A 25,203-nucleotide genomic window follows, 5' to 3' on the forward strand; every position below is an offset into this window, starting at 1 on the left:
TCCCCTTGACTCTATTTATTGCCATTATTCTTGTCTTCCTGTCTCCCCCGATTAGACTGTAAGCCTGTCAAATGGCAAGGACTGACTCTATCTGTTGCTGACTTGTTCATTCCAAGCGCTTAGTACAGTGCTCTGCACATAGTTAATGCTCAATAAATACTATTGAATGAAATAAATACTATTGAATGAATCTGTAAAAAGGGAATTAAGTACCTGTTCTATTTCCCCACTAGACCCTGAGCCTGAGGTGAACAGAGATGGTGTTCGATTGCATTACTTTGTATCTACCTCAGCACTTAGTACAGTGCTTGGCACAGAGTTAATGCTTAACGATGCCACTATTGATCATTAATATTATTTGAGGGAGAAAGGAAAGAGCAAAGAGATGCAGTTAGCATTGAATTTAACACAGATTTTGTACATAAAAGTTGTGGAATACAAGTTTAGGGAGAGATAGGAATCCAGATGGGAAGGAATGAGGGTAGGTGTGAGTAATCAACCAAGGTGATTATGCTTTATTTCCAAATAGGGAGCCTTCTTTATGGGTTCACTATTATACGTCTCATAGAGGAGACTCTTTGGTTGCAGGAAGACTGAAAATCTCCTATTGTCTTGGGGATAAATCTGGGTGAGAGGCAGGTCCCAAAGAGAATGCTGTGCTCATGGTAACACTGCCTTCAGGACAATAATATTTTTAGCGTGCCTTTATTTTCCCAACACTTGTCTCTTTTTAACCTCACAACTGCCCTACAGATTGGGAGAGGCTGGTATTGTTTTCCCCACTTTACAGATGAGTATGGGAAGGCACAGAGAGGTTCAAGTTCGCATAGCAGGCCCAAGATAAGGCTGAGAATAAAATCTGATGTCTTCTCAGTACCTCAGACCTTCCAATAGACCATGTTGCCTCAATAACCAGTAAGAATTCAGCCAATACCCTGGAGATACTGCCAGGCTGGGAGCCCTATGTGGGATAGGGACTCTGACCTCATTATCTTGTATTTACCTCTGTACTTATTCATTCATTTAATAGTATTTATTGAGTGCTTACTATGTGCAGAGCACTGTACTAAGCACTTGGAATGTACAATTCGGCAACAGAAAGAGACAAACCCTGCCCAATGACGGGCTCACAGTCTAATCGAAGGAGACAGTCGGCAGAGCAAAACAGAACGAAAGAAAAACAAGACAACATTATCACAATAAATAGAATCAAGGGGATGTACATCTCGTTAATAAAATAAATAAGGTAATAAATAATATATACAAATGAGCACTTAGTACAGTACTTGGCACATAGTGGAAAAAGCATGGGCCTGGGAGTCAGCAGATCTGGATTCTAATCCTGGCTCTATCACTTGGGCAAGTCACTTAACTTTTCTGTGTCTCAGTTACCTCATTCATAAAATGGGGATTAATCTGTAAAATATGGCCTGGGAACTATGTCCACCCTGATTACCTTCTATCTCCATCAGGGTTTACTTTAGTGCCTGGAACAAAGCACTTTACAGGTACCATAAAATAGTAAGCACCTTAACAAATCCCATTGTCATTATCATCATCATTAGTCTCTCACTTTCCTTAGAGAAGCAGCATGGCTCAGTGGAAAGAGCCCGGTCTTAGGAGTCAGAGGTCATGGGTTCGAATCTCCACTCTGCCACGTGTCAGCTGTGTGACTGTGGTCAAGTCACTTAATTTCTCTGTGCCTCAGTGACCTCATCTGTAAAATGGGGATGAAGACTGTGAGCCTCAAGTGGGACAACCTGATTACCCTGTCTCTACCCCAGTGCTTAGAACAGTGCTCTGCACATAGTAAGCGCTTAACAAATGTCAACATTATTATTATTATTGGTTTGTCCGAATTAAGCAGCTGTGAGAGGTTGGAGCTCTGAGAACCTTTGTTTACTGTGTACAAAGAAAGGAACTAGGCTTTTGGGGGAACAGTGAGAGTCATCAAAGTGCCTCCTGTCCAAACCCAAACAAATGATGGACTTCAATACCCCGAATTGTACATTCCAAGCGCTTAGTACAGTGCTCTGCACATAGTAAGCATTCAATAAATACTACTGAATGCATACTCAGGAATCCCACAAAATCTAATAGCCCCAATTTCACGGGAGAGTTAATCTGCCCTTGATTAGCCAGTGTCTGCTCCTCTCACATCCCTACTTTTAGACCAGTGCTCTGCACACAGTAACCACTCAATAAATATGATTGAATAAATGACTTCCCAAACCTGGGCCTGAGACGGAGAAAAAAAAAGACAAAACACATGTCTGCTCCTAGGCCCTGGGCTCTTTCCCTCTAGCCTGGGGGCAGTGAGCGCTGGGATTCAAAGGAGTCAATTTCTCTAGTCTGTCCCGATTTACCCTTCCCTCTGAAAATAATAATAATAATAATAATAATGGTATTTGTTAAAGAATTACTATGTGTCAGGCTCTGTACTGAGTGCTGGGGTGGATACGAGCAAATCGGGTTGAACACAGTCCCTGTTCCACATAGGGTTCACAGGCTTAATCACTATTTTATAGATGACGTAACCGAGGCACAGAGAAGCTTAAGTAACTTGCCCAAGGTCACACAGCAGACAAGTGGCAGAGCAGCAGTTAGAACCTAGGTCCATCTGACTCCCAGGCCTGTGCTCTATTCATTCATTCAATAGTATTTATTGAGTGCTTACTATGTGCAGAGCAGTGTACTAAGCGCTTGGAATGTACAAATCAGTAACAGATAGAGACAGTACCTGCCCTTTGACGGGCTTACAGTCTAATCTGGGGAGACGGACAGACAAGAACAATGGCAATATATAGAATCGAGGGGATGAACATCTCATTAAAACAGTAGCAAATAAATAGAATCAAGGTGATGTACATTTCATTAACAAAATAAATAGGGTAATGAAGATATATACAGTTGAGCAGACGAGTACAGTGCTTGAGGGGATGGGAAGAGAGAGGGGGAGGAGCAGAGGGAGATGGGGGGAAAAGAGGGTTTAGCTGAGGAGAAGTGGAAGGGGGGCGGTAGAGGGAGTAGAGGGAGAACGGGAGCTCAGTCTGGGAAGGCCTCTTGGAGGAGGTGAGTTTTAAGTAGGGTTTTGAAGAGTTTGGCGGAGGTGAGGAGGGAGGGCGTTCCAGGACCGCGGGAGGACGTGGCCCAGGGGTCGACGGCGGGATAGGCGATACCGGGGGACGGTGAGGAGGTGGGCGGCGGAGGAGCAGAGCGTGCGGGATGGGCAGTGGAAAGAGAGAAGGGAGGAGAGGTAGGAGGGGGCAAGATGATGGAGAGCCTTGAAACCTAGAGTGAGAAACTAGGCCGCACTGTTTCTGTATCTGCAGCTTGCTGGGTGGTCCGGGATCTTCTCCAGAGAAAATAATGCCCACCTCTTGGGCAGCCAGTATATTGGACGCCCAGTTCACCTTGGTAGCAGCATGAAGCAACATGGTCTAGTGGCTAGAGCATGGGCCCGGAAGTCAGGATTCGGGTTCTAATCCTAACTCCTCCACTTGTCTGCTGTATGAACTTGTGTGGCACAGTGGAAAGAGCCTGGGCTTGGGAGTCAGAGGTCATGGGTTCGAATCCTGGATCTGCCACATGTCAACTGTGTGACTGTGGGCAAGTCACTTCACTTCTCTGTGCCTCAGTTCCCTCATCTGTAAAATGGGGATTAAAACTGTGAGCCCCACGTGGGACGAACTGATCCCCCTGTATCTACCCCAGCGCTTAGAACAGTGCTCTGCACATAGTAAGCGCTTAACAAATACCAATATTATTATTATTATTCTCTGGGTCTCGGTGACCTCATCTGTAAAATGGAGATTAAGCCTGTGAGCTCCAAGCTGGAGAGGGGCTGTGTCCACCCCTTTATCCACCCCAGTGCTTAGTACAGTGTTTGGCCCATAATAAGCACTTAAAAATACCACGATTATTTTTATTATTGTGTATTGTACTTTCCCAGGCATTTATCCCAGTGCACACAGTAAGCACTTAAATATCACGATTATCATTATTATTGTGTACTGGACTTTCCCAGGTGCTTAGCAAAGCTTTCTGCACACAATAAGCACTTGAATATCACAAGTATTGTTATTATTGTGCATTGTACTTTCCCAGGTGCTTAGCCCAGCACTCTGCACACAGTAAACACTTAAATATCACAGTTGTTGTTACTGTGCACTGTACTTTCCCCAGGCGCTTAGCCCAGCGATCTACAAACAGTGAGCACTTAATAAACACAATTAAATGAATTATTGTAATTCTCATGTTGAGAAGCAGCACGGCCTAGTGGCTAGAGCTCGGGCCTGGGAGTCAGAAGGTCGCAGGTTCTAGTTCTGACTCTGCCACTTGTCTGCTGTGTGACCTTGAGCGAGTCACTTCCCTTCTCTGAGCCTCCTCTGTAAAACGGTGATTGAGAATGGGAGCCCCACGTGGGGCAGAGACTGTGTCCAACCAAATCTGCTTGTAACAACCCCAGCGCTTAGTACAGTGCCTGGCAAATAGTTCAGCGCTTAACAAATACCAGAACTGTTATTATTATAATTATATATATATATATATTTGTACATATTTCTCTTTCCCTCTGCTCCTCCTCCCCTCCCCATTCCCTCTCCTCCCTGCCTCTGTTCTTCCTCCTTCCCCTCCCCACAGCACTTGTGCAACTTTGTATATATTATTTATTACTTTACTAATGATGAGTATATATCTACGATTTGTACATTCCAAGCGCTTAGTACAGTGCTCTGCACATAGTAAGCCCTCAATAAATACTATCGAATGAATGAATGATTCTATTTATCTTGATGATGTTGACACCAGACTACTTGTTTTATTTTGTCTGTCTTCCCTCTTTAGACAGTGAAAACACTCTTGGGATTGTCTCCATCTGTTGCCAACTTGTACTTTCCAAGAGCTTAGTACAGTGAGATGCACAAAGTAAGCGCTTAATAAATACAATTAAATGAATGCATGAATTGCTCTATTTATTTTATTATGATGCACATTTATTTATGGTTCTATTTATCTATTTTGATGGTAGTGATGCCTGTCTCCTTGTTTTGTTGTGTGGTCTGCCTCCCCCTTCTAGACTGGGAGCCCACTGTGGGGCAGGGATTGTCTCTATCTGTTGCCGAATTGTACATTCCAAGCGCTTACTACAGTGCACTGCACCCAGTAAGAGCTCAATAAATACGTTTGAATAAATGCATGAATTGCTTTACTTATTTTATTAATGATACACACTTATCTATGTTTCTCTTTGTTTTGATGGTAGTGATAATAATAATAATGATAATGTTGGTATTTGTTAAGCGCTTACTGTGTGCAGAGCGCTGTTCTCAGCGCTGGGTAGATACAGGGTCATCAGGTTGTCCCACATGAGGCTCACAGTCTTAATCCCCATTTTACAGAGGAGGTCACTGAGGCCCAGAGAAGTGAAGTGACCTGCCCACAGTCACACAGCTGACAAGTGGCAGAGCCAGGATTCGAACCCATGACCTCAGACTCCCAAGCCCGTGCTCTTTCCACTGCCCCACGCTATGCCTGTCTACTTGTTTTGTTGTGTTGTCTGTCTCCCCCTTCTAGACTGTGAGCCCGTTGTTGGGTAGGGATTGTCTCTATCTGTGCCCGAATTGTACATTCTAAGCGCTGATTACATTGTGCTGCACATAGTATGTGCTCAATAAATACGATTGAATGCATGAATTGCTCTTTTTTTAATTAATGATGCACATTTATCTATATTTCTATTTACCTATTTTGTTGGTAGTGATGCCTGGTTACTTGTTTTGTTTTGCTGTCTTCCCCTTCTGGACTATGAACCCATTGTTGGGCTGGGATTGTCTCTATCTGTTGCCCAATTGTATATTCCAAGCGCTTAGTAATAATAATAATGATAATAATGTTGGTATCTGTTAAGCACATACTATGTGCAGAGCACTGTTCTAAGCGCTGGGGTAGGTCCAGGGTGATCAAGTTGTCCCTCATGGGGCTCACAGTCTTAATTCCCATTTGACAGATGAGGGAACTGAGGCACAGAGAAGTGAAGTGACTTGCCCACAGTCACACAGCTGACAAGTGGTGGAGCCGGGACTCGAACCCATGACCTCTGGCTCCCAAGCCCGGGCTCTTTCCACTGAGCCACGCTGCTTCTACAGTGCTCTGCACATAGTAAGCACTCTATAAATACGATTGAATGAATGGCTGTACTTATTTTATTAATGATGCACATTCATCTATGGTGCTCTTTATCTATTTTGATGGTAGTGATGCCTATTTGTTTTGTTGTGTTGTCTGTCTCCCTCTTCTAGACTGGGAGGCCGTCGTTGGGCAGGGAATTAGGTTGGGTTGTCTATGATGCTTTTTATCTATTTTGTTAAAGACGCCTGTCTAGAGAAGCGGCGTGGCTCAGTGGAAAGAGCAAGGGCTGGGGACTCAGAGGTCATGGGTTCAAATCCCAGCTCCGCCCCTTGTCAGCTGGGTGATTTGGGGCAAGTCACTTCACTTCTCCGGCCTCAGTTCCCTCAACTGGAAAATGGGGATGAAGACTGTTAATACATAGTGTATAATATCATATACTATATCATAATACAGTATATAATGTTATATACTATATTATAATATAATACATAATGTATGATATATACTATATCATAATACATAATAATAGTATATATCATATTAGTATAACAGTATATATTATAATATAGTATATAATATTATATACTGCATTATGATATAATAATATAATATATAATAATAATGTTGGTATTTGTTAAGCGCTCTCTATGTGCAGAGCACTGTTCTAAGCGCTGGGGGAGATATGGGGTCATTAGGTGGACCCACGTGGGGCTCACAGTCTTCAGCCCCATTTTACAGATGAGGGAACTGAGGCCCAGAGAAGTGAAGTGACTCGCCCACAGTCACACAGCTGACAAGGGGCAGAGGCGGGATTAGAACTCATGACCTCTGACTCCCCAGCCCGGGCTCTTTCCACTGAACCACACTGTTAAGTGCTTACTATGTGCCAAGCACTGTTCTAAGCGCTGGGGGAGATACGGGGTAATCAGGTTGTACTATGTGGGGCTCACAGTCTTCATCCCCATTTTACAGATATGGGAACTGAGGCACAGAGAAGTGAAGTGACTTTCCCACAGTCACACAGCTGACAAATGGCAGCGGCAGCATTCAAACCCCTGACCTCTGACTCCCAAATCCGGGCTCTTTCCACTGAGCCACGCTGTTAAGCGCTTACTATACGTCAAGCACTGTTCTAAGCGCTGGGTAGGATAGGAGGTCAGCACGTTGTCCCATGTGAGATAGCATATAATGTTATATACTATATTATAATATAATACACACTATATCACATTATAATATAGCATATAACATTATATACTGTATTATGATATAGTATATAATGTTATACATTATGTATTATATTACGATATAGTATATAATGTTATACACTATATTATGCTATAATATTATGCTATAGTGTATAACATTATATACTGGATTATGCTATACTAGATAATATACATTATGTATATTATGATATAGCATACAATGTTATATACTATATCATATGATAATATAGTATATAACATTATATACCGGATTATGATATAGTAGATAATATGATACGTTATGTATTATATCATTATATACTATACAATATTATACATCATGTATTATAATATAGCATATGATGTAATATACTATATTACATCATAATATAGTATATAGCATTATATACTGGATTATGATATAGTAGATAATATGATACACTACGTATTGTATCATTACATACTATACAATCTTATACATTATGTATTATAATATAGCATATGATGTAATATACTATATTATATCATAATATAGTATATAACATTATATACTGGATTATGATATAGTAGATAATATCATACATTATGCATCATTATAATATAGCACATAACGTTATATACTACATTATAAGATGGTATATACCATCATAGACTGGATTATGATATAGTAGATAATATCATACATTATGTATTATATTCTAATATAGCATATGATATTACACATTACATTTTATTATTATTATTCTTTTGCGCTCAATAAATGCGGTCGAAGGAATGAATGACTCCCGTCCGGCGGCTGCGACCAAAACCCGGATGGGCGATCCGGTCCGGACGGGGCTCGGGCTGCGGCCAAAACCCGGAAAGTGGATGAGGACGGGGGCTCGGGCCGCGGCCCAAACCCGGCAAGGGGCTGAGGACGGGGCTCGGGCTGCGGCCAAAACCCGGAAAGCGGGTGAGGACGGGGCTCCGGCTCCCCGCGGCTGCAGCCAAAACCCGGCGGGCGGATGGCGCTCCCTCCCTCCCTCCCTCCCTCCCCGGGCCCGGAGCGGCGGCCGGCAGGACCAGCTGGGCATGCTCAGTAGCCTCCGCTGCTGTTGGGTCGCCACCGGCCAAGCCGTGCCACCCCTCGCCCCTCCATCCCCATCACCCCTGCTCCCTCCGCAGCCTCCCTCCACCCCCTCGGGCACCTTGGCAAAGTTTCCTCCGGCTGGCACCGTCGGAGGGTCGGACCATGGAGGAGGAGGAGGCTGCAGGAGCTCGGTCTTTGCAGCCGGTGCCAGCCCCCTCGCCCTAGCCGCTGCCCAACAGGTAAACCGAGGCAGGGGTGGGTGGCGCCCCTGCAGGCATCCCCCCCTCTCTAGGGGCGGGCATCTCCCCCTTCCCGGGTGCCGAGGGCAGGGCTGGCATTTGGGGGAGGCGTTCATTCGTTCATTGTCAGTCGTATTTATTGAGCGCTTACTCTGGGCAAAGCGCTGCGCTCAGCCTTCGGGAGAGTGCAGTGTAACGATGGACACATTCGCTGCCCGCAGTGAGCTGAAAGTCCGAAGGGGGAGAGGGACGTTAATGTAAATCAAGGATAGATATATGGGTTACGGATTAATTATAGATAGGGAGCCAATCATTGCAACATCGGTAATTATTGCATCAATGCTAATTCCCCCCCCCCCCCATTCACCGGGCATCTGTGCGCCCCCCGCCCCCACTTTTGCATCCATCGGGCAGAGGAGGTGGGGGGCGTGGGCATATCAATTCCCTGCGGATGGGCACTGCATCCCCTTTACCCCCCTTTCCTCCCCCACCCGGGTCCCAGTTAGTGTCCCAAGAGGTGGTGGTGATGGGGAGGGGTCCATCCCCTCCCCCGGGGAATAGCTCCCTGGAGGGGAGGGCGATGCGGAGCGGTTTGCGGAGGGCTGCTAGCCGCCTTTGCCACCCGCTCGCCCCCCTCCCCACTCAAATCCCCGCCCCCCAACTCTAGGAATAGCTCCAGCCTTGCCACCCTGGAGAGCTGGACGGTCATTGCAAAGAAAAGTTTCCTCCTCTCCCCCCGCACGGTGGGGGTGGGCGAGGGTCCGGGGGGAGGGGGATTGCAAAGTCGGATGCTTCCCCGGTGGGGGGGTCCTGCATCCCTTCCCCTTAACCCCCTCCAGCAGGTGGATTCCCCCACCCCCCCCACCCCATCTCTAGCTTCAGTACCGTCCCAGAGGGAGCTGTCCCTCTGTCAGTGTGTGCATGAGGTGTGTGTGGTTTGTGTGTGTGAGCTCCTCAACAGGGGTGTGTGTGTGTGTGTGTGTGACAGTGTCCCTGTGTTGCAGCAGCAGCAGCAGCAGCAGCAGCATCCAACCTGCTTGTTCCTGCGGAGAGAGAGAGAGAGACTCGTCTGCAAACTGCTGCTCCCTGGTGCTCAGAAGCGGCCTGCTCCATCTCCCAACTCTCATTCATTTCTTTTTCCCGGCGAACATGAGAGATCATGGCCGCCTTCGGGCTTCTCAGTTATGAGCAGAGACCTCTGAAACGACCCCGCCTCGGGCCGCCTGATGTCTACCCCCAGGACCCCAAGCAGAAGGAGGTACGAGCCCCCGCGGTCCCCTCCCTCCGTCTCCCAGTCTCCATCCATCTCCCCTTAGCCTTCTCTCCACGCTCCCTTCCCACCTTGCCCAGGCTCTGCAGCGCTGACCCTGGGCCAAGGCTGCCCAGGGGGGATCCAAAGTAGGGAGGGTGGGAAGGGGAAGGTGCCAGTCCAGGATGGTGAGACGCCTGGCAGAGAGGGAGTGGGGATTTGCCCTGTCAACCCCTGCCCCGAGCTCCAGAGCAGGCTCATAAGGAGGGGGTGGTGGTCTCCCTCCTCCCTGGGCCTTCAGGGACTTGGTGGCCGCCTGCTAATGAAGAGGTGTGTTTTTTTTCCTTTTCCGTATATTTTCCTGCTCCACCCCATCCTCTCCGCCTCTTCGGTGAATCTTCTTAAACTTTTCAAAAATGTTGGAATATAGGGAACCAGCACTGAGGGTAGGGGGCCTGGGGAGGGGGCAGAGCAACCCCTTTCTGCCCCTTTTTTCCCCCTTTCACTTGCAAGCTGTCAGCCCTTGCGAGTGGCAGGTGCTGGGATGTGAGAACGTGTGGCTCGTGAATTCTTCCCCCTTCCCTCACCGGGCAGGATGGTAGAGGGGAGACCGGTTGGGATCCGTTGCCCGGGAAAGCAACCGGGGTAGGCGCCGATTTGCTCTTGGAAATATATGTGGTGTGCATCCTGGCCAGGTAGTTACCTTTGAAAGGATGGGTATTGGAAAGCTGGAAATAGTAGAACCCTCTTCATTGAAAAATCCAATAGAAATCTTTGCTGTAGAAAGCTTTTCTCACCATTTTGGGTACCGCTAGGTGGAATGGTTATGGTAACCATGACATTAGGTGTCGGTGCATATTGGAATAGGCTAGAGCTAACAAGTAATTATGTAACTATTCCTTCCTTGTAATCACATCTTGCTCCAATTTGCCTTGGGGCTTGTTTATGTTTTTAACCTCACCTGCTACCCGTCTGTACCCTTAAGAGGTTCAGGCAGGAGCAAACTCTTTGTCTCCAGTAGCTTTTTCTTTTGCTGCAGGCGAAAGACCATCTTTTTAGGAATCTGGAATTTGACCGGAAAATGTTTATTGATGAGTTATCATTGAACTACTCTGCTACATAAGTTAATCAACAGTAGGTTGGCCTTAAACTTTTTTTTGTTATGCAAAGTTAAAATTGCTGTTTAATAAGTAGGGTGGAAAAACACTTTTCTTGTTTTAAACTGTTTGGTTACTCTGGATTGTAAAACAACATACCTCTGGGTTAGAGATAATTTATATAGTGGAGTTTCAGCAGCTAATTGTGCCTCATTAACTGGAGGCGATCCAAATGGAGTTTGAAGGGTTCACAAGGAAGTATCCTCATTTAACTGTTTCCCCATACAGTTCTGCTGGGAAGGGCCTGCTAGCTTGGAAGATTCAAGTCCTGGAGGTGTTTTGTGCTTGGAGATTTTAATTTTTTGCACAATGGCTAATTGCTATTTAGTAGCATTAGGAATGGAGGAATGTTAAAGTTGGAATGGGCTGTGAACCAAGAATGAAGAAAATCCAGAACTGTTAAAAAATTAAGAGGCAAAAGTATGGATAATTGAGGGTGGCTTGTATGTATCGCAGTGATCACCTTTAAGCACTTTTTTTTTTACGAGGGCGCCAAAGAATCAGATATATCTGTCCATTTAAAAAAAAATTGTGAATTACTTCAGCTCAATTAAGTTCAGACTGGTGATATATTCTGGCTCATTCATATCCAGGAGACACTTTTCTGGATTTCCCCCCATTTGGTTTTTGTATTTTTCAGTTCTACTGTCTCCTTTTTCCCTAGGAGAAACTAAGTGACTCACATTGTTAACACTGTCTGTGCCCTGATGTGAATATCCTGGTCCCCTTGGAAGGTGGTGCTGGGCTGCCTGCCAGGTGTTCTGAATGGCAGAGAGACCTTGGGGAAGCAGAACTGCAGAGAGTCAGGGTCCTCAGAGACTCTGAAGTGTTTCAGGATCCTATGAGTATGAAGAATCCTTTCCCATCCACTCCCCCATCATTGAGTTGTATGTGTTGTTCTTTGCTCTTAGCATCTTACGCTCATATTTATTGAGCACCTCTGAATGCAGAGCACTATACTAAATCCTTGGGAGAGTACAATAGAAGACACATCCCCTATTCACAACTAGTTGTGATTCTGCTTGACATGGAGCATCAATCATTTATTGAGCTCTTATTGAGTTCAGAGTACTGTACTAAGCACTTAGAGTGTGATATAACAGAGTTGATAGACATGTTTCTTGCCCATAGAGAGTTTACTCTTTGTGCGTTATAAAGTGTTCAAGCAGCATGGCCTTAGGTCCATGCTACTCCGACCTTGACTACCCATTTTTAATCTCTCCATTTAAACTGGAGGTAGATTTTCTAGGGATTTTCTCCCTGCCAGGGCCAACTAGAAGACTGGCTATCAGCTACACATAGTTTTATATCCTTCATGACTTTTCTAGGATCTGCCCCTTGTTCTCCATAGGATTTAATCAGATTTCCTGGAGGAGGTGGTTTTTTAGGAGGGCTTTGAACACAAGAGCTGTTATCTGTTCATCTTGAGGGGAGTGAGTTCCAGATGTGAGGGATAGTGTGAATGAGGTAACAGAGATAGGAGAGTATGTGCCTAATTTTTGCCCTTTTCCTTTCTCCCGACTGGAACTCCCTTCCCCTTCAAATCTGCAAGACCACAAATTTCCTCGAGTTCAAAGCTTTTCTGAAATCCCACCTCCTCCAGGAGACGTTTCCCAATTAATTTTCCTTCTCTCCACATCCTATCTTCCCAAATACCACCTCAGCATGTTGGCACCACCTCCGCACGTGTACCCTCATAACCTCCCAAAGTGACTTTCCTTCTCTACTATTTTAAAACTCACTCGTCCACATATTTGTCTTTCCATTCTTTTCTTCTACTTACTGTATTTGATTTTGTGTTTTACTTCCCTGTTAGATTGTATGCTCTTTGAGGGAAGGCGTTGCATCTTCTATTGTAGAATCCTAAGCATTTAGTATAATCCGCACCAAGTAGATGTTCAGTAAATACTATGTATGGTTGTGCCTCTATAGTTTTCCCTGCCACCAAGGACTCCACTTGTGCACAGGGCTACCTTGAGGTACACCATTTTGCTGGACCCTTCATCCATCAGCCAATTGGAAATGGTGGCTAACTCTTTGGAAGGATTAGAATTGGGAAGTTGGAGAAAAATATCAGCTTTAAGGTAAACTATACGTGTCTTGAGGTGAAGGAACTTGTATTTTGCATCTGTTATACTTTTCCAGGCCCATAGTAATAATAAGGATGGTAAATAACAGTGGTCTTAAGTGCTTACTGTGTGCCAAGCATTGTACTAAGTGCTGGAATCAATACACGCAAATTGGTTGGACACAGTCCCTGCTACATGGGCTCCCGGTCTTAATCCTCATTTGACAGATGAGGTAACTGAGACACGGAGAAGTGAAGTGACTTGCCCAAGGTCACACAGTAGACAAGTAGTGGAGCTGGACGTATTAGAACCCAGGTCCTTTTGACTCCCAGGCCCGTGCTGTATGTACTAGGCCATGGTATTGTGCATTCCATAAATACCACTGATTGATTGTAAATGTGATGAACTAGGACTAAGTACGGGATAGGGAGGAAAATCAAATTGTGCAAAGACTGGATAGGAAAATAACTGCCTAGAAATGAACCCGAGGGTCATAGTGGACCCAAAGCAGAATATGAATCAAGAGGATAGTTTTGGGATTTTAAAAAACTGCTTGCATAACACTTGAATGCCATAACGGGAGCATCACCTAACGAGAACCATGAAGTGAGACATTGGTAAGAACCTTATTAGCATACTGTAATTCAGTTTTCAGCAGCCCATTTTAAGAAGATGGAGAAATTGGACAGGGTCCACAGAGGAGCAATGAAAATGATTAAAGGGGTTGAAAATAGAATCAATGAGGAAAGGTTAAAGGAACGGGGATTATTTCACCGAGGGAAGATGATTGAAGGGCAACATGAGAAACAGAATAGCCTAGTGGTAAGATCATGGACCTGGAAGTCAGAGGACCTGGTTTCTAAGCCTGGATCTGCCAGTTGCTTGTTTTGGGCCCTTGGGCAAGTCACTTAACTTCTTGGTGCCTCAGTTTCTTCAACAGTAAAAGGGGGGTTAATTACCTGTTCTCCCACCTACTTAGACCGTGAGTCCCATGTGGGTCAGGGATTGTGTGTAGTTTGTAATTACCTCAGTGCATAGAACAGTGGTTGACACATAGTAAGCATTTAATAGGTACTGCAATAACAACATGGTAGCTAAACTGTGTGATTCAGTTTCTTGCAGCCCCCAGCATTTAGGAATGTCATTCTGGAACAATCTTAGAGGAAGCAAACCACTGAGCTTGGCTTTTCGTTGCCTAGAGAAACCCCCAATATATGACATCGGAAGTGCTTCCAAAGTCCCACAAGGCACCTGGACTACCAAGTCTAGATGGTTACTTGGAACACAGAGGAGTGGCTTTATGGATGCCTATTTCTCTCTCCCTTCATTCTCCCCCTCTCCACCTCCCGTCCCAACCCTGAACTGGAAAGAGGGAGTCCTGGCCCAGGGTCCCAGCATAACTATCGCTAAGTGCAGTCTTTAGTCTTTGATTAAGCCGAGGGTCATATGGAAAACCCAGCTGGCCCAGCCTTAAGCACAGCACAAGAGGAAATAATCTCGAACAGTTATCCAAATCAGTTCATTGTGATGTGTCTACCAACTCTGAATTGTGTTCTCCCTGTCGCTTAGTATAGTGCCCTGCACATAATAAGCCCACAATACCATTGATTTATTGAAATCCTGTGCCCCAAGACCCTAACACCCTGCGCTTCTGTGACTCTGGGGATTCCCCAACAGTGGCACCCCAAAGAACCCTGTAGACATCATCTTTTGTTTGAAAAGGAGGCAGAGAAGGGAAATGACCCTTGTTTAAACTCGGACAAGGCACTTAACTTCTTGATATCTCAGTTCCCTCATCTGTAAAAGGGGGATTAAGACTGTGAGCCCCATGTGGGACAGGGATTGGGTTCAACCTGATTATCTTGTATCTATCCCAGTGCTTAGTTCTGTCCATGACACAAAGTAAGTGCGTAACAAATACCATAAAAAAAAATATCCAGGGTGATTGGGAAGATTAGTTTTGGGAACTGCCGGGAGTAAGTGGGGAGGCTGGGGGAGGCTAGTGACTGGGTGTTTCCTCCTTGACCATCAGTGTGGGGCCAGGAGACCCCCTGCCCTCACTCCACTCTGGCTAGTCGAGGATGGGCAGGGAGCCTCGTTGCCACCTTAGGAGAAGTTATGGGAAGGATCAGGCAGGGTGGATGAGGGTGGTCCTGTCAGCCTGCAACAGGGAGAAGCTTGAGGTTTGGGTTCTCTGCCTGTATCCGGACCTCTTTGCTAGCATTAAGGAATGGTCAGAGTTTCTACTGTTGAGAGCGCAGATGTAGAATTTTGGATTTTGAAGGATTATATCGGTTGAATCTTCATGTATTTAGATTTTTGAGCCCCTTGCAGGCCAGATATTGGGTCTACATTATTTTACACAAAATCTCCCTAGAATTTGGCAGGGGATGGCCAGAGCAGTGGCAGAGGCCCCCTGTTGACTTTGAAGGCTGAAATACTGTGGAAATGGTGATCCAGAAGTTGGCATAATGATAATAATGGAATTAAGCGTTTATTAGCATTAATAACAATAACTGTGGTATTTGCTAAACATCTACTAGGTGCTAAGCACTGTCCCAAACACTGGGATATATACAAGATGATCAGGTCCCACATGGAGTTCACAAGTCTTAATGGGCAGGGACTGTGTCTGTTATTTCTGCTGTATTGTACTCTTCCCAAATGCTTGGTACAGTGCACTACATATAATTAGTGCTCAAAAAATACAGTTGATTGATAGGAGGGAGAACAGCTATTGAATCCCCATTTTGCAGGTGAGGGAACTGAGTCACAGAGAAGGTAAGTAACTTGCCCAAGATTCCCACAGCTGGTACGTGGCAGAGCTGGGATTAGAACTTCAGGTCCTTGCTCTTTCCACTAGGCCACACTGCTTCCCCATCTGTAATACTGGACACCTTTATCAGTTGAAGAAGTGGATCAGGTGCAGGGACTCCAAAAGGTCCTGGCCTGACTGCAGCCGAGCAGAGAGGGGTGTATTAAGGCTGTTGTGTTCCCTGGAGTTGCCATCATCCTCTTGGCCCTTCTCTCCCTGATCTGATGAATCTCCAATAAAGGGCAGTGATACCCGTGGCTCTGGACTCTTGTGATGTCAGGTTTTTGCCCCAATTTAGGAGTGGGGTTAACATTAATATTATGGTATTCATTAAGCTCTTACTATGTGCAGAGCACTGTTTTAAGCACTGGGGTAGATACAAGTTAAATGGGACACAATCCCTGTCCCACTTAGAGCTCACACTTTTAATCCCCATTTTAAAGATGAGGTGGTGACTGAGGCCCAGAGAAGTGAAGCGACTTGCCTAGGGTCACCCAGCAGACAAGTGGCAGAGCCCGGATTAGAACCCATGGCCTTCTGACTCCCAGGCCCGTGCTCTAGCCGCTAACCCACACTGCTTCTCCACAGCCATGCTGCTTCTCTGCTGCTTGGGCTGGGGAGTGGTGTGTGAGAATCCAAGGGTTTTGGCTGCAGCCAGCCTTAAACAGGAAGGGGGAACCCCAGTTCTTGTTGGTTCAGGGCAGGCCTCCAATGAGCTTCATGAGAGGGTACTAGTAAAGCCACCTAAGTATCTGCTGTGGTCTTCACCGTCCATATTAGCCTGAAATTTTCAGGAATCCTATGGGCTCTTTCCAGTACGTGAGGTCGGAAGCCTTTCCCACGGGTGGCACGGCCGCAGCAGATGCTCCCTTCGTCTGCCTGATCTGCCTTCCCGGCCTCCGGAGGTCTGGGCCGGGACTGGGCTCATCCTGGTGATTGTTATCATCGCCTAGTCGACAGATGTGTGCGAGTGTCAGAGAGCTCAAAGGAGACAAAACATTTGGGAAGGCGCTGGGAATTTTGATTGCATGCTTTTAATCATGCTCCTGTGTAAAGGTTCACCTCTTTGTATGGTTTTTCCCTTCATATTTTCCAGTGGTTCCTTTTTCTCTGCCTCGAGACATGTTTAAATTTCTCCTGTATTAAGAGTCATTTCAGGATCCCCCTGAATAATAATGATAATAATAATAATAATAATAATGAAGGTATTTGTTAAGTGCTTACTACGTGCAAAACACTTTTCTAAGCACTGGGGTTGGTACAACTCTCTACTCATCTCGACTCTCTCGCCCCCCCTTTCCCTCCGCCGCTCTCGCTCCACTAACCCACGGCCCTGGATCACCTCCTCCGTCCACCTCCTACGCTCCTATGCTCGAGCTGCTGAGCGCTGCTGGCGAAAGTCCAAGCACCAAGCCGACCTCACACACTTCAAATTTATCCTTTCCTGCCTTAACTCTGCCCTCTCCTCCGCCAGGCAAAGCTTCTTCTCCTCCCTCATCGACACCCATGCCCGTCACCCCCGCCGATTGTTCCGGACCTTTAACTCTCTCCTTAGGCCCCCTGTTCCTCCCCCTCCCCCATCTCTCACCCCCAATGATCTGGCCACCTCACGATTTTCTCCTCACGAAAATCAACACGATCAGGTCTGAGCTCCCCAAAGTCACCCCTCCGCCTCTCCCCTCCCCCCCCACCGACCCCCTCCCCTACTTTCCCATCCTTCCCTGCAGTATCCTCAGAGGAGATCTCCTCCCTCCTCGCAAGTGCCACCCCCTCCACCTGCGCCTCAGACCCCATTCCCTCTCACCTTCTTAAAACCATCGCCCCTGCCCTCCTCCCTTCCTTAACTTCTATTTTTAACCACTCAATCTCCAAGGGCTCCTTCCCCTCTGCCTTCAAACATGCCCACGTCTCCCCCATCCTAAAAAAACCCGCTCTTGACCCCACTTCCCCCTCCAATTATCGTCCTATCTCCCTACTACCCTTCCTTTCCAAAATCCTAGAACGAGTCATCTACAATCGATGCCTAGAATTCCTTAACTCCCATTCTCTCCTAGACCCCCTCCAATCTGGCTTCCGTCCCCTCCACTCTACCGAGACTGCTCTCTCTAAGGTCACCCGTGACCTCCTTCATGCCAAATCCAATGGCTCCTACTCCATTCTGATCCTCCTTGACCTCTCTGCTGCCTTTGACACTGTCGACCATCCCCTCCTCCTCCATACCTTATCTCACCTTGGCTTCACGGACTCTGTCCTCTCCTGGTTCTCCTCTTACCTCTCTGACCGGTCATTCTCGGTCTCCTTCGCTGGAGCCTCCTCCCCCTCCCATCCTTTAACTGTTGGAGTTCCTCAAGGGTCAGTTCTTGGCCCTCTTCTGTTCTCCATTTACACTCACTCCCTCGGTGAACTCATCCGCTCTCACGGCTTTGACTACCATCTCTACGCAGATGACACGCAGATCTACATCTCCGCCCCTGTCCTCTCCCTCTCCCTTCAGGCTCGCATCTCCTCCTGCCTCTGGGACGTCTCCACCTGGATGTCGGCCTGCCACCTAAAACTCAACATGAGCAAGACTGAGCTCCACATCTTCCCTCCCAAACCCGGTCCTCTCCCAGACTTCTCTATCACCGTGGATGGCACGACCATCCTTCCCGTCCCTCAGGCCCGCGATCTCGGTGTCATCCTTGACTCGTCCCTCTCGTTCACCCCACACATCCTATCCGTTACCAAGACCTGCCGGTTTCACCTCTACAATATCGCCAAGATCCGCCCTTTCCTCTCCACCCAAACGGCTACCTTACTATTACGGGCTCTCGTTATATCCCGGCTAGACTACTGTGTCAGCCTTCTCTCTGACCTCCCTTCCTCCTCTCTCGCCCCGCTCCGGTCTATTCTTCACTCCGCTGCCCGGCTCATCTTCCTGCAGAAACGATCTGGGCATGTCACTCCCCTTCTTAAACAACTCCAGTGGTTGCCTATCGACCTCCGCTCCAAACAAAAACTCCTCACTCTAGGCTTCAAGGCTCTCCATCACCTTGCCCCTTCCTACCTCTCCTCCCTTCTCTCTTTCTACCGCCCACCCCGCACGCTCCGATCCTCCGCCGCCCACCTCCTCACCGTCCCTCGGTCTCGCCTATCCCGCCGTCAACCCCTGGGCCACGTCCTCCCGCGGTCCTGGAACGCCCTCCCTCCTCACCTCCGCCAAACCGATTCTCTTTCCCTCTTCAAAACCCTACTTAAAAATCACCTCCTCCAAGAGGCCTTCCCAGACTGAGCTCCTCTTCTCCCTCTACTCCCTCTGCCATCCCCCCTTTACCTCTCCGCAGCTAAAGCCTCATTTTCCCCTTTTCCCTCTGCTCCTCCACCTCTCCCTTCCCATCCCCACAGCACTGTACTCGTCCGCTCAACTGTATATATTTTCTTTACCCTATTTATTTTGTTAATGAATTGTACATTGCCTTGATTCTATTTAGTTGCCATTGTTTTTACGAGATGTTCTTCCCCTTGACTCTATTTATTGCCATTGTTCTTGTCTGTCCGTCTCCCCCGATTAGACTGTAAGCCCGTCAAACGGCAGGGACTGTCTCTATCTGTTGCCGACTTGTTCATCCCAAACGCTTAGTACAGTGCTCTGCACATAGTAAGCGCTCAATAAATACTATTGAATGAATGAATGAATACAAGGTAATCAGATTGTCCCACATGGGGCTCACAGATCCTCATTTTACAGATGAGGTAACTGAGGCCTGAGAATTTGAGTGGCTTGCCCAAGGTCACACAGCAGACAAGTGGCGGAGCTGGGATTAAAACACACGACCTCTGACTCCTAAGCCCAGGCTTTTGCCACTAAACCACGCTGAATCTTCCAGTTATCATCCCATCTTCTTGTTCCTAGTCCTGTTCAAACTCCCTGGATAATAATAATAATAATAATTATTATTACTGAAGCTCACTGGAGACCTGCCCTGAAGCAACAAGAACTAGGATTCCCCCTTCCTGTTTAAGGCTGGCTGCAGCCAAACCCCTTGGATTCTCGCACACCACTCCCCCGTCCAAGCAGCAGAGAAGCAGTGTGGCTGTGGAGAAGCAGTGTGGGTTAACGGCTAGAGCACGGGTCTGGGAGTCAGAAGGCCATGGGTTCTAATCCGGGCTCTGCCACTTGTCTGCTGTGTAACCCTATAATAATAATTATTATTATTATTATTGCAGTATTTGTTAAACAGTGGTTTTATACACCTGCTACCTCCATTTCCTTACCTTGACTTCCTTTCCTCCAGCTTCCTTCTTGACACCCTACAGTCTTGTTTCACACCTCTTCACTGTCACCAGTGGCTTGCTTTTGAGCTAACATGCTGAACTCTGCTCTCAATAAGTCGATTCTAATCCTCCTCCATCTCTCTGTTGCCTTGTGCCCTATTGACCAACTCCTTTTCCTGGAAATGGTCTGGGACCTTTCTTTTAGTAACAGGAGTAATGAAGTTTACTTAGCCCTTACTGTGGGCAAGCTTTAAGTATTGTGGTAATTAAAATAGGTAAACATTAGATGGAGGGTAGACAGACACACCCACAGTAATAGAACAACAATCATCAACATGCAAGATTGTACTATAAAACAAAGTAGCTAAAGACAGTTTTTGGAGGGAGTAGAAGCAGTCTGACTTTTTCATTCATTCATTCAATAGTATTTATTGAGCACTTACTATGTGCAGAGCACTGTACTAAGTGTTCGGAATGTACAAATCGGTAACAGAGACAGTCCCTGCCCTTTCACGGGTTTACAGTCCAATCGGGGGAGATGGACAGACAAGAACAATAGCAATGGAAAGACTTAATGGACTTAATGGAAAGAGTAAGGGCCTGGGAATCACAGGACCTGGACCTTCTGTTGACCCTGTGTCTTATGCCTTGGAGTTGTTTCCTGACCCAAAAAATATCAGGGACACACCTCTCCTAGAACTCCCCGTTCTTCATCTGCAATCATTCTGGTAGTGTAGCCGTAGGTACCCCAGTGTTTGACACATAATAAGCATTTAACTCATACTCCTAGTAATGCAATTTTTATTACTTCTCCCACACCGCAAGACTCCACACCCACGGAGACGCCTCAGGAGTAGATCTGATCAGCATGGTCTAGGGGATAGAGCACAGGTTTGTGAGTCAGAAGGACCTGAGTTCTAATCCCAGCTCTGCTACATGTCTGCTGTGTGACCTTGGGCAAGTCACTTCACTTCTCTGTGCCTCAGGTACCTATCTGTAAAAGGGGGGTTAAGATTGTGAGCTCCATGAGGGACATGATTTCCTTGTATCTACTCCAGTGCTTAGTACAGTGCCTGGCACATAATAAGCACTTAAATGCCACAGCTGTGATTATTTTTTCAATTATTATTATTAATGTTATTGTTAAGGCTCCCATCCGGGTTCTCCTCCTATCTTCCTGACTGCCCTGTACTGCCTCTTTCGCTGGCACCTCTTCCTCCTCTCACCCCCCTCAACTGTGGGTGTCCCTCCATTTTGAGCCCCTCTGCTTCTTCACTTTATACTCTCCCTCTCAGGGTGTGTGCTGTCTTCCATGGCTCCAGCCACCACCTTCCTGAGGAGTACTGTCTTAACCTCTCCCCGGCTCCACAGTTCCCGCCTCATCGTCTTCTTAGCTCTGGGACGTCTCCGCTTGGATGTCCTGTTGGGTTCTCAAATTTTGCACATCTAAAACTCATCTTATCTTTTCTCCCAACCCTACTGCTAATTTTCTCTTCAACGTTGGCAATCCCATTATCCTCCTTAGCCCAGGACCTTGCACTCTTATCTTTTACTCCTCCCTATCCTTTTCCCCTGAAATTCAGTGTGTCCATAAATCTGTTTTTTTCCCCTACACAACATAATAATAATTATTATTATGGCATCTGTTAAGCATTTAATTTGGGTCAAGCACTGTCCCAGGCTCTGGGGTAGATACAAGTTAATCAGGTCAGACACAGTCCCTGTCCCACATGGGGCTCACAGTCTAAGTAGGAGGGAGAACAGGTATCGAATCCCCATTTTACAGATGATGATGAAGTGAAGTGACTTTCCCAAGGTCACACAGTAGTCAGTGGGCAGAACAAAGATTAAACCCAGGCCTCTGACTCCCAGGGCTATGCTTTTTCCTCTGCTCCATGCTGTTCTTTCCTGGGGCCCTTCCTCTTGACCCAAATGGCCACCACCCAAGTGTAGACTCTTTTCATATCCTTGTTAGATGACTAAGTCACTCTCTCCCCTCTCCAGCCCACCTCTTTCACTGTGCTGCCGAGATCATCTTTCTAAAACCTATGCATTGCACCCATTTCTCCTGTCCTCAAAAACCTCTGATGGTTACTCATTCATTTCTGCCTCATGCAGGAACTCCTGTCCATTGACTTAAAGGCAGTGCACCAGCTCTCTCCATGTTACTTATCAGCTCTCTCCTCCCACTCCATCCCTGCTGCTCTCTTCATTTTTCTCAAGGTATCATCACTAGGCCTTAGTTTTGATCTCCTGTCTCTCACCTCTTGCTTGTGCCCTCCACTCCCCCCTTGCCCCTGGATCCTCCTACCCTTTCAAATCTGCCAGTCACTACCCTCCCCACCTTCTAAATCCCTTGAAAAACCCACCTAATGCAGCAGACATTCCCCAGCATCTGCCCTCAATCCCTTTGCCTATTCTTGACTTAGAATCAACCAATGGTATTTAGCCCTCCCTTTCCCTCTGTCCCTCCTCCCCTCTCCATTCCCCCTACTCCTTCCCTCTGCTCTAGGTCTTGGGTTCTAATCCCAACTCTGCCACTTCTCTGCTGTGTGACCTTGGGCTAGTCACTTCCCTTCTCTGGGCCTCGTCTGTAAAATGGTGATTGAGACTGGGATCCCCACGTGGGGCAGGGACTGTGTCCAACCTGATCTGCTTGAAACCACCCCAGCGCTTAGTACAGTGCCTTGCACGTAGTTAAGCACTTAACAAATACCAACATTATTATGTACATATATTTGTACATATTTCTCTTTCCCTCTGCTCCTCCTTCCCTCCCCATTCCCTCTCCTCCCTCCCTGTGCTCTTCCCCTTTCCCCTCCCCCCAGAACTCATGTATATTTGTTTGTATTATTTATTACTCTATTTTATTAATGATGTGTATATATCTATGATTCTGTTTATCTTGATAGTACTGATGCCTGACTACTTGTTTCGTTTTGTTGTCTGTCTCCCCATTTTAGACTGGGAGCCCATTGTTGGGCAGGGATTGTCTCTATCTGTTGCCGAATTGTACATATAAGCCCTTAGTATAGTGCTGTGCGCACAGTAAGTGCTCAATGAATATGACTGACTGAATGAATGAATTTAGTGAGCATTTATGTTGGCCAAAGCACTGTACTGAGTGCTTGGGAGAGTACAATATAGTTGGTAGGCAAGATCTCTGATCCTATTGAGCATACAGATCAATGGGAGAGACACACATTAAAATAAATTACAAGTAGAGGAAACAACTTGATATAAGGATATGTACATAAGTGTTGCATGGGTGGCGATGTGAGGGACACCTAGATGCTTAGTGGGTGGAACTAAATATATTAGTGTCACTATAGGGCAGGAAAATAAGGTTGGGGTATGAGGAGAGCGTAGTCCGGGAGGTCCTCCGGAGGAGATAGGATTTCAGTAAGGGTTTGAAGATGGCGAGAGTGCCGGTCTGTTGGATATGTAGCGGGTGGGAGTTCCAGGCAGATGGGAGACTGGGAACAAGGAGTCATCGGCAGGTAGGCGAGAATGAGGGACAGTGAGTAGGTTGGCATTAGAGGAGTGAAGAGTGTGGGCTGGGTTGTTATGGGAGTGGAGTGAGGCTAAGTAAGAGTGAGAGAGCTGATTGAGGTCCTTGAATCCAATGGGAGAGGGATTTCTGCATTATTTACCTTTTTATCATTCCGTACTTCTGCTATCGGCAGCTTGTAGCCTTGTTTCTTTCTCCTCCAACTATTTATGAATGACTTTTGACTGTCAGTCTTCCCTATCCTCCTCCTGAGCAGGAACCAGAATTCTTACTCAGCTGTGGTCCTCCAGACACTTAGCACTTGGTTTTGCATGCATTAGGGCCTCAGTAAATAGCTCTGATCAATCAGTGGTATGGAGAGCTTACTGTGTTCAGAGCCCTCTGCTAAGTACTTCAGTGCTCTTCATCACTGGCTCAGAGAAGCAGCGTGGCTCAATGGAAAGAGCACGGGCTTGGGAGTCAGAGGTCATGGGTTCGAATCCTGACTCTGCCACTTGTCAGCTGTGTGACTGTGGGCAAGTCCCTTAACTTCTCTGTGCCTCAGCTCATCTGTAAAATGGGGATGAAGACTGTGAGCCTCACGTGGGACAACCTGATTACCCTGTATCTACCCCAGCGCTTAGAACAGTGCTCTACACATAGTAAGCACTTAACAAATACCAACATTATTATTATTATTATTATTAATACTTGGTAGAGTTTGGTTTTACAGCATTGGCCAACACATTCTGTGCCTACAAAGAGCTGATGGCTTCTGCACTCCCAGGGAACCTGCCTCATCCCTTTGCAGCTCCAGCTAGGGATATTTGGAGCAGCTTAGGGGGACCAGGCTCCCCTCTGGTATGGGCAAAATAGAGTCTTCTGGAGGCTTTGTGGGAGCCAGTTCCTCTAATAATAATAGGAATTGTGGTATTTCATTCAATCGTATTTGAGTGCTTACTGTGTGTATTTGTTAAGCGCTTACTTTGTGCCAGGCACTGTACTAAGCACTGGGTGGATACAAAGAAATTGGATTGGACACAGTCTCTGCCCCATGTGGGGCTCACAGTCTCAATCCCCATTTTACAGATGAGGTAACTTAGGCCCAGAGAAGTGAAGTGAATTGCTCAGGGTCACACAGCGGACAAGTGTCAGAGCTGGGATTAGAACGCATGGCCTTCTGACTCCCAGGCCCATGCCCTATCATTATGCCATGCCACAGGCAGCCTTTTCCAGATCCCCTAAGCAAGTTCCTTTTTCCTGCAGCTCTGAACATAGCATTTTAGTAATAATTAGTACTAATTGTATATTTTAAGGGGTCATTGAACTAAATGCTGGGGTAGTTGCGAGATAATCAGGTTGGACACAGGCCTTGCCCCATAAGGGGCTCACAGTCTTAATCCCCATTTTACAGGTAACTGTGGCACAGAGAAGTCATGTGATTTGCCCGTGGTCACAGAGCAGACTAGTGGAGGAGCTGGGAGTAAATGGTCAGCCGATTGGCTCTTTTCCTGGTAGAAGCTA

The 25,203-nt window shown here is 46.6% G+C and overlaps 1 protein-coding gene across 1 annotated transcript in view; it reads left to right on the forward strand.

Annotated features, from left to right (window-relative positions):
* Window positions 1-9,655: 9,655 nt before the first annotated feature.
* MED12L (mediator complex subunit 12L) overlaps window positions 9,656-25,203 on the forward strand; it is a 521,479-nt gene continuing 505,931 nt past the window's right edge. The window contains exon 1 of the mRNA XM_039912671.1: window positions 9,656-9,903. Coding sequence (XP_039768605.1) covers window positions 9,805-9,903 — 99 coding nt within the window. The 5' untranslated portion in view covers window positions 9,656-9,804. The remainder of the gene's footprint in view (window positions 9,904-25,203) is intronic.

This window comes from Ornithorhynchus anatinus, chromosome 1 (genome assembly GCF_004115215.2).
Source record: "Ornithorhynchus anatinus isolate Pmale09 chromosome 1, mOrnAna1.pri.v4, whole genome shotgun sequence".
In the NCBI taxonomy this organism is placed as follows: Eukaryota; Metazoa; Chordata; class Mammalia; order Monotremata; family Ornithorhynchidae; genus Ornithorhynchus; species Ornithorhynchus anatinus.